Source organism: Sinocyclocheilus rhinocerous, unplaced genomic scaffold, assembly GCF_001515625.1.
Source record: "Sinocyclocheilus rhinocerous isolate Xijiao unplaced genomic scaffold, SAMN03320098_v1.1 scaffold218, whole genome shotgun sequence".
Classification (NCBI taxonomy): domain Eukaryota; kingdom Metazoa; phylum Chordata; class Actinopteri; order Cypriniformes; family Cyprinidae; genus Sinocyclocheilus; species Sinocyclocheilus rhinocerous.
In genome coordinates, this window is record NW_015664181.1 from 194,574 (window position 1) to 207,269 (window position 12,696).

Here is a 12,696-nt window from a genome sequence, read left to right on the forward strand (position 1 = left end):
GAGGACAAAAACGTTCAGCCTCGACTCTTTATCGTCATTTGTGTTAAAATTTGCAAAGCGCACCAAATTGAACAAAACTATATAAAATGCAAACTTTGAATTCATGAATATATATAACTGTATCCACGGTATAGCAAAATCCATATCATGGAACAACATAATACCGGTAGTCACTTTCATACCGGTAGCGCCCACCCGTATAATGAATTGGTCGGAAATGCTTTCGAATCCATCTCAAACTCGTGAGTTTATAGCTTAACTTTCAGATCTTAACAGTATGAAACAAATAACACTTACAAGCTAATGAATTGGTAAAAAAAAAATAATAACAAATGAACAAATGATTCTTTATGATCTAATGAACTGGCTAAAAATATGAATCAGTCCCAAAAGTCCCAAATAATTCTTGAACTTATCAGTTTGAATCAAACTCTGAGATAATGAATTGGTCAAAAATACTCACAATCCATCTCAAATGCATGAGTTACTGGCTTAAACCTTTCAACCCTCATTAACTCATCTTAATAACATCAAACAAATAACTCTTAGGAGCTAATGAATTGGTCAAAACTCACACGTTACTAATGAGAATCAGTTTAACAATGTGCTTACTGACCAGAACAGTTTGATTAGCATACAAATTACACTAATGGGTCAATAAATTGGTCAAAATACTCACAATTCAGTTTAAAACTTAACCGCCTGAATCAATCTCACAACTCTGATTCACGAACAAATGACTTATGATCTAATGAATTGCTTAGACATAAGAATCCCTTCCCAAACTCACAAATAATTCTTGAACTCATGAGTTAGCAATTTGAATCAGTCTAACAACTCTTATGAGCCAATGAATTGGTCAGAAATATCCACAAATTAGTCTCACTCTCTATAAAACCCTCATATACACTCACCATAACCACAAAAGGTCGCACACACTTATGCGTCCTAAAGGCCAGGGCCTCAGCTGCCGCTGATGTGCATGCTCACACAATCTCAGATACTGCCCATTTATTCAACAATCAACCATCCAGTTAATGTTATCCTTCTGTACCCTCTCCTTCTCTCCATGGCAACAACTCTCACATCTACGTGCTAATAACATCCTCCTATCTCCATAACAACTCTGACATATTGTGCCTTTCCCCTCCTCCTGCTAAGAATACACTCATTCGACCCATCAATAATGCTAAGATATTCGGTGTCCATGGTAACAACGTCCTCCTCCCCATTTTCATCATGCCCTCATACACCAGTAAGTTGCACAGGCCTGTCCTAAGTAAAGGTGACCCACTTGCTATAATCAATACACACTCCAACAGCGAGTGTCCTTAGAAATGATGCTTGTGCTTTTATAAGATGTGTGTGGAGTGTTTACTACCCACCAACCCTAAGGCAAACGCTGTGCCTCTGACATAAAGGCACTTTAAGCACAAGTCAGAGTCAGGGCATGTGGTGCAACCACTATGAGGGAGAGAACAAAGAATCATCTGAATGCTGTTCGGCAAAGTACTTGTCCATGCTCTCAGTGTTCTATGAAGTAGAAATTACACAGTCAGTCTTAAAGGGATAGTTCAAACTTGAGGTGCCAAACCGGGAGTATTTTTTCTTCTGTGCAGCACAAAAAGAGATGTTTCACTGAATGTTCACGCGGTTCATGCTGGGGCTGTTGAGCTCCAAAAATGAAATGGAAGAATTCTTCAATATTCAGATTCAATATTCATGGGTTTTTTTTCTGTTAGTTCACCCAAATGGGAAATGATGTCAGCATTAACACACCATCATGTCATTCCAAACCTGTATGACTTACATCCTTCGGTGGAAAAAAAAAAAAGATTTTGAAGAACACTGGTATCCAAACAACACCGAAGCCCTTTGACATTCATTGTGTGGACAAAAAAAAAAAAATAACATCTAGGCAATTACCTTTATTCAGTTTGCACAGTAGAAGAAAGTCATACAGCTTTGAATTAACTGAGGATGAGTAAATGAAGACAATTTTTCGTAAAATGTTAAAATCTTAAAAATAAAGGGTCTTTATTGGCATCTGGCTCCATGAAACCTTTCCACTGCACAAAATATTTTTTTTATATATAGGCCTAGAGGAAAAGGGGTCTTTAGATTTTTAGATGTTCTTCACACTAAGAAAAAAAAAAGTTATTTTAAGAACTGTTCAATTAAATGTTCTTTGAAGAACCCCAAATGGTTCTTCTATGGCATTGGCATCACTATGAAAACCCCTTTTGGAACCTTTATTTTTAAGAATGTGCAAAAGGGTCCAACTAATGGTAATGTATTAACCAACATTAACTATGGGTGATGGATTTGTTCATTATTATTCATTAATTCAATTTGTTACTTAATGTTTACAAATTAATGCTATTCATTCATTGTATGTTCACATTAGCACCGGTCTAATTAAATCATTAACTTTTGATTTTAATATTATTAGTAAATATTGCAGTTAAGGTTAATAGTTTGGAAGTATTTTTCCATTGTTGTATGGTAACTAATGTATTTAACTAATTTCAACAAATGGAACCTTGTTGTAATTAGAAGACTAATTTGCCATGGGTGCCCTCAAGATTTTCCTATTAGTCTTTTATAATGGGGTTTTTCAATTTATGAAACAAGGTCTGTGGTAAATATGAACTGACTATTGGACTTTTTGCAGAACAATGTAAATTACACACACATACTGAAAAGAATTTGAGTTGAAAACCTCATTATAAAAACCCACAGGAAAACCTGGAGGGAACCCATGGCGAATTAGTCTCCTGGGTTTGGACGTCATGGCTGCAGCACTAAGCCCCAGTCCCCATCCACTTTCGTTGTATGGAAAGGAGCAACGTGAACATTCTGCATATATAAAGATAAAACGCTAAACAACCCAAGTGATAAACTTTCCTGTTTCACGAAAGCAATAAAATCATATGACTGTAAATAATGATGCGTCTACGCTACATATGAAGACCATTTTGGCATGAACTGTCCCTTTAAATGCAAGCCTCGAAGATACAGGTGCGCTGTGAGCCAGACAGACAACTCTCCTGGCAACAGTACGGTTTGGCAACATTCACTTTTAACGCCAACAAAAACAAAGTTCTCTCAGTTTACCTGGTTTGACGGTCTTAATTCGAATCGGCTCCCGAAAGTGGCGGATCACCGCGTGTGTGTCTCGGTTCGTCAGCCCGCTGACAGGTGTCCCGTTCACTTCCAATAACACATCCCCGTAGTACGGTAGCCTCCCGACGTGACACACCAGCACGTCTAAGTTCATCTGACCTAGGAACGGGAACTCCCCGTGCTCGGCGCCTCCGAGGATCTCCACAACATCACCGAACTCCCCAACGCTTCCCCACGACACGGCGCACTCCTGCACTTTAGTGGACCAGTGTTTCTTCCTCTTCAGCGTTTTAGACATCGTTTAGCTTTTAAGTTTCAGTGCAGTTTGACGTGAGCAGGTTTTGAAGCCTTGCTTCCCGGTGTGCCGTTCACTTCACCCGGTTTGGGGACGACAGCGCGCGGATGTGGAACGCCATCCAGCCCGTGATGATGTCGCCATAAGCCTCATCTACCATTATTCGTTCAAGACAACAGTTAGATTACCTTAGTTTTCGCTCGTAAAAACGCCAGTTCCAAATGCGCCAGGAGCTACATAATGCAAAAGTAAACAACATTCGATACAAGAACGAGGTAAAACTGTGTTTACCTGGTAAGTTCACTCAGGGTTTGCATGCAAAGCATCAAGCGCACTAGACTGACACACTGAGAAACGCGTCTGTCAGTACAGCGTAATAAAAATGTGTGTCTATAAACGGAATTAGCAGCAAAACAGTGTCCCACAGGTATAAAGAGCTACGGCAGCGGCTGTCTCGGGTATATTCTGTTGTTGTCCAAACGGCCGAAGCTCAGGTTCGTCTTCGAAACGTGATGCCCAGTCAGTGAGTAGATGCGTCTGACGCTTCGTCATTCCTGGCTTGTGGCTGAACCGTCAGCTTTACACACAATATGAGCCCTTGACAGATAGCGTACGAGAGAAATAAACCGGTCTAACACGTGTGTATCGCCTCAGATGGACGCTGCGATGCTGTCATACGCGGCGGCTGCTCTCTCAGATCTCCAGTCACGGAGGGAGGCTACTGTTGCGCTCAGCTTGTGTTTGTCAAATGAAGCGATTGTGTATGTAACGCGCGCGCTCACAACGAAAAGCGGCCTGTGACTGGATGGTTCTCAGGTGGAAGTTTATATAAACTGAGCTTAACTGATTTAGGAAATGAAGATACAAATGAACCAATTATAAAACCGACAGTTTTGACTCTAAATTCTGATTGGATGAGTGGCGTTCTACTTCGCTGTAAAATGAGCCAATAAACGCACACCTGTAAACGTTGTCGAGTTTCCACCCTGCTTGGCAGCCCTAAGCAACAGTTTGGCTAATGGACTATGTAACTTGTAATTATTACTAATAAAAAAATTCAACTATTTATTGAATTACATTGGCTTTTCTCATATTTCCATTGGATCAGTTTGATAAAAAACAATAAGCCAGGAGAGGCTGTGTGTTATACAGTGATTTGACCCAAAATGATGGGGTTTTCTGCTTTATGTTGTGGCTTAAAATGCCTCTTACCTGTGGAAAAATCACTGTAATTCAATACTAAACCTCAGCTTTGAATGTACCAAAATGTTAAACGCAATTAATAACTTAATGTAAATACACGTTTCTTCAGTAATGTGCAAGAATTGCTTTTATGTAATAGGTATTTAAACAAGTAATCAAGTAACTTACATTTCAGACAAAAATTAGCTAGCATTTCCTTTTCACCAATGCAAATAATTCAAAGTCAAAGCATCAATCTTTGCATGTCACCAAGCAACACACAATCTTGGATGCCTATGTATTTCCTGCTCACAAGTGAGGGAAAAAACACATGCTTTGACTTTCAAAAACATGCTGACAACAAACCTATACAAGTCTGATTCCATTCATGAAAGAAAACACTTAGAATAAATAAATAAATACATATTCTTTTTTTTCTCTTTTTTTAAATTTTTAAAGCAGTACATAAGACAAAACATACTTACTTTAAAAAAAAGCATAGTGCTTGCAACGCCAAGGTCATGGGTTCGATTCCCAGGGAAATTGATAACATGTATACCTTAAATGAGAAAAAAGCCATTTTGGATAAAATCGTCTACCAAATGTAAAATGTAAAGCATTAAAAACATTTCAGAATAAGCTCCCATTACCAAATACGATAAAATAATAAATGTAACGTCAGTGTTTGCCCTTTTATTCTTTCCGTCTTATTAATCTGATAATGTAATTTAATCAGTAGCTTAAGTCTAGGTGAGGATATCACAAGTAATCAGTGAATATTTCATCTTGTAATCAAATTATACGGCCAATTATCTTAATAGCTCAGTACTGTAGTGTAGCGTAAGACTCAAAGCTGCCACCTTTTGGTGAGTAGTTGTAACTGCAGCATAACTTGAGTCTCATCATTCAATCCTGCCATTGCTTAAGACAAACATGACACACTATTCATGCGCTCAGCTCCCTTATTAATTACAGACAAGTCAAGGCGAATCAAAACAGTGCCTTCTTCAGTTTGTAAAGGATTCAATTTAATTCCTAATCACTGCTGTGCACTTCAAAAGGCAGAACACATGTATTTCCCCTGAGTATAAAGATCAGACACAGGAAAAGCAGCAGGAAGTGTGTAGACATGGTTAATTATACTGAAGAACAAGACCAGACATGAAACTAATTTCAGTGTGTTAGTTACCACTAAGTTATTTACAGACCAGACCACATATCTCTAGCAATGCTCAAATAACATATAGCTCTTGCAGAACCTTCAAGATGTTTCTCTTTTTTCTATTTGGTGGAAAAGATACTGTGTATTCCACAAGACAACATAATGCCTGCTCTAAAGTTTACACATATTTGGGTCTTAAAAGGACAGTTCACCCAAAAATGTAAATTCTTTCATGTACTCATCATCATGTTGTTTTAAATCCATGTGACTTTCTTCTGTGAAATACAAAAAGAGAAATTATGAACACTGTGCCAGATGCACTTCTCCATGCAATTATGATAAATGGAGACTGGTACTTTCAAACTTCAAAAAAAGGTTGAAAAACAAAATAAAAGCATATCATCAACGCATAAAATATCTTTTGTGTTCAACAGAAAAAAAAACTTACTCATACAGGTTTTGAACAACTTGATGGTGAGATGTAATTTTTATTTTTGGGTGGACTATCCATTTTAAATATATGTGACCCTGGACCACAAAACCAGTCTTAAAGGGATAGTTCACCCAAAAATAAAAATTTGATGTTTATCTGCTTACCCCCAGGGCATCCAAGATGTAGGTTACTTTGTTTCTTCAGTAGAACACAAATGATGATTTTTAACTCCAACCGTTGCAGTCTATCAGTCGTATAATGCATGGCAATGGTAACAAAATCTGAGAGTAAAAAAAACATGCACAGACAAATCCAAATTAAACCCTGCGGCTCGTGACGACACATTGATGTCCTAAGACACAAAACAATCGGTTTGTGCGAGAAACCGAACAGTGTTTATATCATTTTTTACCTCTAATACACCACTATGTCCAACTGCTTTGAGCGCGCACAGGCATCCGGTGCGTGAGGTGTGTACGCGCTCTGGCGTAGTTTACGCAAGCGCCGGAAGTGATCTCTAGCCGAAGAGCAATCAACCATAACTTCAGGCGAGCAGGTAGCAATAGCCAAAAATACATTGTATGGGTCAAAATTATCGATTTTTCTTTTTATGCCAAAATTCATTGGATATTAAGTAAAGATCATGTTCCTTGGAAGCTATTTTGTAAATTTCCTACTGTAAATATATTAAAACAATTTTTGATTAGTAATATGCATTGCTAAGAACTTCATTTGGACAACTTTAAAGGCGATTTTCTCAATATTTTGATTTTTTTGCACCCTCAGATTCCAGATTTTCAAATAGTTGTATCTCGGCCAAATATTGTCCTATCCTAACAAACCATACATCAATGGAAAGCTTATTTATTCAGCTTTCAGATGATGTATAAATCTCAATTTCGAAAAATTGACCCTTATGACTGGTTTTGTGGTCCAGGGTCACATATATGCAGTTTATTCTGGGCAGTATTATAGAACAAAACTCTTAGAATCCCTATAAAAATGTTAAAAATATGTAGTTTTTTTTTCTGTAAGTGGCATGAAAACACAACTGTATAGCTAAACCCGTGTACTCCGCAAAGACCTGCTGATACTTGATATAAAAATGCAATGTCTGAGCAGTAAGATATTTAGTGTGAATCATCAGGAATGTTTGTTTCATAACTTCAGACACCCGAGACGTTGAATAGAGCAAAAATATCAAACCTTGTTCTCAATTTTTGTTCTCAAAATTCACCTTCATTTTGTAGTTCATTTTGGGCATTTTTAACACAAATCATATGAAATGAATAATAAGATAGTGAAATTTTAATTTGGAGGACAGAATGCTCAAATATTATTTTAAGGAATTTTTAAACAAGGTGTTTGAATCCAAAACACAAAACCACTTAAACGACAGTAAGGCCCGTTTCCTCCTATATTAAATCTAGAAAGTGCAGGGCTCTGAACACAAATAAACTAGCTTATTAGATATCTACAGGTTGTTCCAAACTTATTCTAGTCTCAGTTATGGTCTAAACGAAGGCAATAGCCTGAGATTTTTCTTGAGCGTTGCGGGACGGCGCGTGCAGAGGGCGCAGCACGTCCCTGTTCCACTAGTGTAATAATCCAAAACGAGTCTTGAATGAATTATTGATAAAGCTGAGTAAAGAGGGTTAGCAGCAGGTGGAGGTATGTACTTTGATCTCACAACTATAATTTCTCTCTCAGAACATCTCTTGGAGGACGGCAATGAAAATTGTCAGTTCAAGTATTTAGAGGGATTCAAATGGGTCTGTGTCCTTTTAAACTCAGCGAAAACTTCCAGAAAAGTTCTGCAGTTTACTATATTAGCATAATTCAATAACACTGTAAGTGAGCTGTGGCATAACGCTAATACAGTGCACTTACAATAACAACACTTTCCCCCTCAAAGCAATGACTCTGAAGAATAGCTCACTCAAAATGAAAAACGTTAGAATTTACTCACCCTCATGTCAGAATGAAAAAGACTTTTGTTCTTTCATGAAACAAAAAACAATAGCAGATCAACCTGCAGAATCAACCTCTTCATATTTGATATTAACCCTGTATATAAAATAATAGTCCAGAAAAATCTAATTTATTAAATGGAAGTTTATTGAACCTTTAGAAATCTATTTTTAAAAAATCTATGAAAAAGTCTGCATGTCAGTATCATATTTGATACATCAGTATTTTATGGCTGATATACTGTAGAATGATATAGAATATCAAATACAGAATACGGATGTCACTCTCAAGAACGGAGCAAAAATACATAACTTGGTGCAATCTTGTTATTTATATAGCCAAAAAGTAAGATGAAATTCTGATAGCTTGTAATGTAAATCAAGGATATCTTTATAAATATATATTAAATGCATATAAATATCAACTGTCACTTTATAACTCTCAATTATATTTCTTAGCAAGATGATCTTTAAATGCTTCGTTTTATTATCAAAGCTCTGTGGGTTTAATTGTGGAGGCAAAACATAATGCAATGCAACATAACTATGATTGAAATGTTTCTCAAAGCCTGTTGTATCATATTTGTAGCAGTTGGGTTTTTTTTTAGCAGTTTTGTTGTGGGTTTGCTGATGATTGCTGATGCAGAAATTTGCATATCAAATATGATACAGTAGTTTTTTTTAAAGGGTTAGAACCTAGAGTTAGACCCTAAATATGAGCAATTGCAATAGTGCTCCTTCCCTTAGCTTGTTCCACTAATAACAGATTATTTGAATAACGTGTACATCTTCACTCGTGATGCATCCGAATTCATTTTATTGTTTAAATGTCAGCTAAATGTCAGAATTTTCGGAAACATAATGTTCTTTATACATGCTTTACAGAATGTACAGGTACAGCATACAAAAACAAATACACAAAAAATGAACGAAACATTAAAAAAAAGCAGCATTTAAATATTGTCAAAGCATTTAAGCAAAACTTTGGTTTGCAGAAGGCAGGAATGTTTGATCCGTGTGGATTTTTCTTTGGTGTAAATCTTTAAGTGAAATCACACTTAAAGATCCCGACAAAATCCTGTATAATTCAGGGTAAAATAAAACCGCTATTCACTCATTACTTTTAAACTGCTTCGCACTAATCTCCCGCAAGCTCAACCGAGAGAGACCAAGCAAGCATTAGCAGTAATTCGAAAAACCTCGATGTTTTAAACATAGCTGGAAGGCGCTGATGACACGCACTCCTTTCCCTTTCAACAAGGGAAACTGACACAGCGAGGAGTCAGACAAATCATTTGACATCAAGGTCTCTGATTAGTGTAATTGTACAGCTAACTGCAAGGCAAGAGATTGTGCAAAAGGCAACAAATCAATATGCAAATCAAGGGGTACTTATCACAGTTGGAAATTGGTTGAAAATAAAGCATTTCCATTAAAAGACAGGAGAAGACAGTGACCATAGATATCTGCTGCAACGCAAGATCCAGCTTTTGTATACTCAAAAAGTGCAAAATGTCAGTGTACTGCTATGTTGTGGAGCTTTCTGAACAAAATAAATGGTCCGGGATCCACACACATGGTTTGGATCATCAAGCGTTGAAGTGAGTCCGAATCCTTAAGGCGAAGTTTTGTGGGCAAAGAAGGTCCATTACTCAGAGGTCACTTCTAAACTAAGCAGACTTAAGGTGCAGTCATAAAACAGGGTTCAATAGCGTAGTGATGTATAAAGCACGGCTCACACAGAAGTCACTTTAAGGCAGCTTTCTGTTGGTCAACGTGGCAAATTCATGCAACCAACTTGAAAATGAGCGAAATCTGCGTGGGCAACTTTTTTAACCCTCACGTGAAACTCTCAATTTCACCTGCAAAGTTTGGCAGAGCAGTGGCAAATGTGACCACACCTTTAAATTGGTAAACACTGCAAATTTGTGTTTAAAGTTTTACAAACTTAAATCCAATGTGGAAACTGCACAGGCAAATGTTTTGCCTCACACAAATTCCAGATTGTGCAAATTCCTATTGACATGACTGCATTTTGCCCATGGAATTTCACCACGTAAATGTAACCGCACCTTTAAAGCAAAGTAGTGGCTGTGTCCGAAACTTGAAAAATGCTGATCTGGAGGTAGGAAGGCATTAAGCATCAAATCAAATGTTTGCGTAACATTGTGTCCACCAAGATGCTTCATATAGTTACTTTTACTAATTTTGCTGCCTATGTTAACCAGCAATCCTGTACATGTGGTTTGGCATAAGTTTAAAAATTATAACTTGGACTACTACTAAAAGCAGTAAATTCATTTATTCATGTATTTTTGCCTAATTTCTACTGAGGAATGAGAACTGTGGTCATTAAATATGACCTTGCTTATCTCTGAATTTATTTTAAGATCATCAGATGTGACGTTCCAGTGTCTTGAAAGTCCGTCTAAAATGTGTTTCCTTAAAAGGTGTCTGTTGAATGAGTGGGCAGCAGGACTGTAAGGCAGCTTCCTTTGGTTTTGGACACAGCCTCTTAAGACAATGTTTACAGGCAAGAAATGTAAAACCCAGCTGTCCTTCTAAGGCCAAAATTATACAAATGACTAGGCATGGCTATGCCTAACTGTCAAAATGGTTCTTATTACACCTCAAATTAAGATGATGATTTGAGGTTCACAACAAAAAAGGCAAAAAACTCGACGAGACCAGTTTGATCCAGCAGTAACAACAGATTTCAAATGCAGCATATACACATTTTAAAGGTGAATTGTGTGATTTCTACACTAGTAGGGCACCAAATGGAATTGCAAGAAATTCTCTCAAATGCTCCTATTGGTCAGTCAGAATGTAGCCCCGCCCCAACTGCACACCAATGGTGCTCAGTCATGCTGATCAATCACAGACTGCAATTCAACTAGATATGCACTTGCAAGAATGCAAATGAGGGAAACCAATTAAAATGGAAATTGTCGCAAAATACACAAACTAAAAATATGAAAGCTTAATATGGAGAGTAAGTGAAGAAAAGTTAGCATATTATGATTCGTATGAGGATGTCCTGGGAAGATTATCAAAGGTGCAACATATCCGGTCTTTCTTACTGTCTGTTATAGTGCCTTAAAAAAAAACAGAGAGAGAAACTGAGAAATATGTTTAGGTTTGCGAGAAGCACTAAACAAAAAAATATTATTAATGACATAATAACTCCGGCGTACAATAACAGTGGAAACAATGGAGCCGTCAACTCTGTTAGCACATTATTGGTCAGAAGTCTGTACCGTTTGCCAATAGGAATGAGAAATGCAATACAGTTAATTGGCCCTCTGACGTCACGCAGAGAACATCACTGCCCTCTTTTGACAGTCCAATCTTCACAGTCAATATTCGTACAGGTCCTGTACCAGAGCAAAAGCAAGTTATACGGGAGTCTGGGTCAAGCTTTGGCATATGCAAAAAGGCTCAACGCTCTCAAGTAGGCGGGAAAACCAAACATGGCATAATTTGTACGTCACAGGCTGCGGTAGGACTAGTGGAGCTCTTGGAAATGGTACATTCAGGGCTCAAACCAGACCGGTTAGCTGAGGAATGGTGAAAGCAGGGATTCTGTCTCCTGTCTGAAAAAGTTTTCTGCAAAACACGCACATCCCAGTGGGTTACAACGGAACATGGTGGGGAAGGACAGGAGAGTCAGTGTAAACATTGAAGAGAGAGGCATTTCATTTGGCAGAGAATGATGCTTCTCAAAGGAGGTAGTGGGCTGAGGGCACTGGGAGGCGACTGAAGGACAAGGCGGTGATGTTTGGGGACAAAAGGACTGGGGAAGACGGGCTAGCTGGGTTTATGTGGGCGCTGAGGCGCTTTCCTGTGGGTTAGTCCTGTATGAGCCTTCCTCCAGTGCCCCCCTCCTCTCCTCTCGGCCGTCCCCAGCGGACAGACCTATCGGGGGCTTGTGTACAGTCACTGAGCCCTGGGCGAGGATGGAAGAGTGGGTTTCTTCACCATCCCAAAATGACCTGCCTGGGACATCTGAGACAAGAAAAATAGAGATTGTGAAAACAAAGGTCACCCATCCATTGTGTAATGAATTTCAACTGCTTCCTTCTGGTCGGAGATTTAAACTCCCTGTGCGCAAATCAAACAGATACAAGAATTCCTTTGTACCTGCTGCAATCATGTTTTTAAATGACTTATTATAAATGTGTGTTTTATGTGTGTAGTGTTGCTACTGTATGTGCATGTATACAGCTATCTACATAAAGAATAGCCTTTTAAGGACAATAAAGTTAAGTAAATAAAATAAGTATATGCAGGGCTCACAAAATCGCTAGCCCGACGTCCCGGGGCTATTGTCCCCATATCTGCTGACTGGCTTCATCACTCTGTCTCCTCTCCACCAGTAAGCTGGTGTGTGGTGGGCGTTCTGGCGCACTATGGCTGCCGTCGCATCATCCAGGTGGATGCTGCACACTGGTGGGGGATGAGGAGATACCCCCTGACAATGTAAAGCGCTTTGAGTGCCTAGAAAAGCGCTATATAAATGTAATGA

At 38.3% G+C, this 12,696-nt stretch overlaps 2 protein-coding genes across 4 annotated transcripts in view; both read right to left on the bottom strand.

Annotated features, from left to right (window-relative positions):
* The window catches only part of LOC107729741 (membrane-associated guanylate kinase, WW and PDZ domain-containing protein 3-like), a 44,258-nt gene extending 40,005 nt beyond the window's left edge, over nucleotides 1-4,253 (bottom strand). The window contains exons 1-2 of one of the 3 annotated variants that reach the window (XM_016540415.1): nucleotides 3,118-4,253; nucleotides 1,436-1,533 (exon numbers count right to left, since the gene is read on the bottom strand). In XM_016540415.1, the coding sequence (XP_016395901.1) occupies nucleotides 1,526-1,533; nucleotides 3,118-3,424 (315 nt within the window). In that variant the 5' untranslated portion in view covers nucleotides 3,425-4,253 and the 3' untranslated portion in view covers nucleotides 1,436-1,525. Of the gene's footprint in view, nucleotides 1-1,435; nucleotides 1,534-1,605; nucleotides 1,667-3,117 lie in introns of those variants that run through there. The other 2 variants (XM_016540413.1, XM_016540412.1) reach the window with 2 other exon arrangements.
* The window catches only part of LOC107729719 (membrane-associated guanylate kinase, WW and PDZ domain-containing protein 3-like), a 140,072-nt gene that overhangs the window by 119,849 nt on the left and 7,527 nt on the right, over nucleotides 1-12,696 (bottom strand). The gene's annotated exons all lie outside the window — the stretch shown is intronic.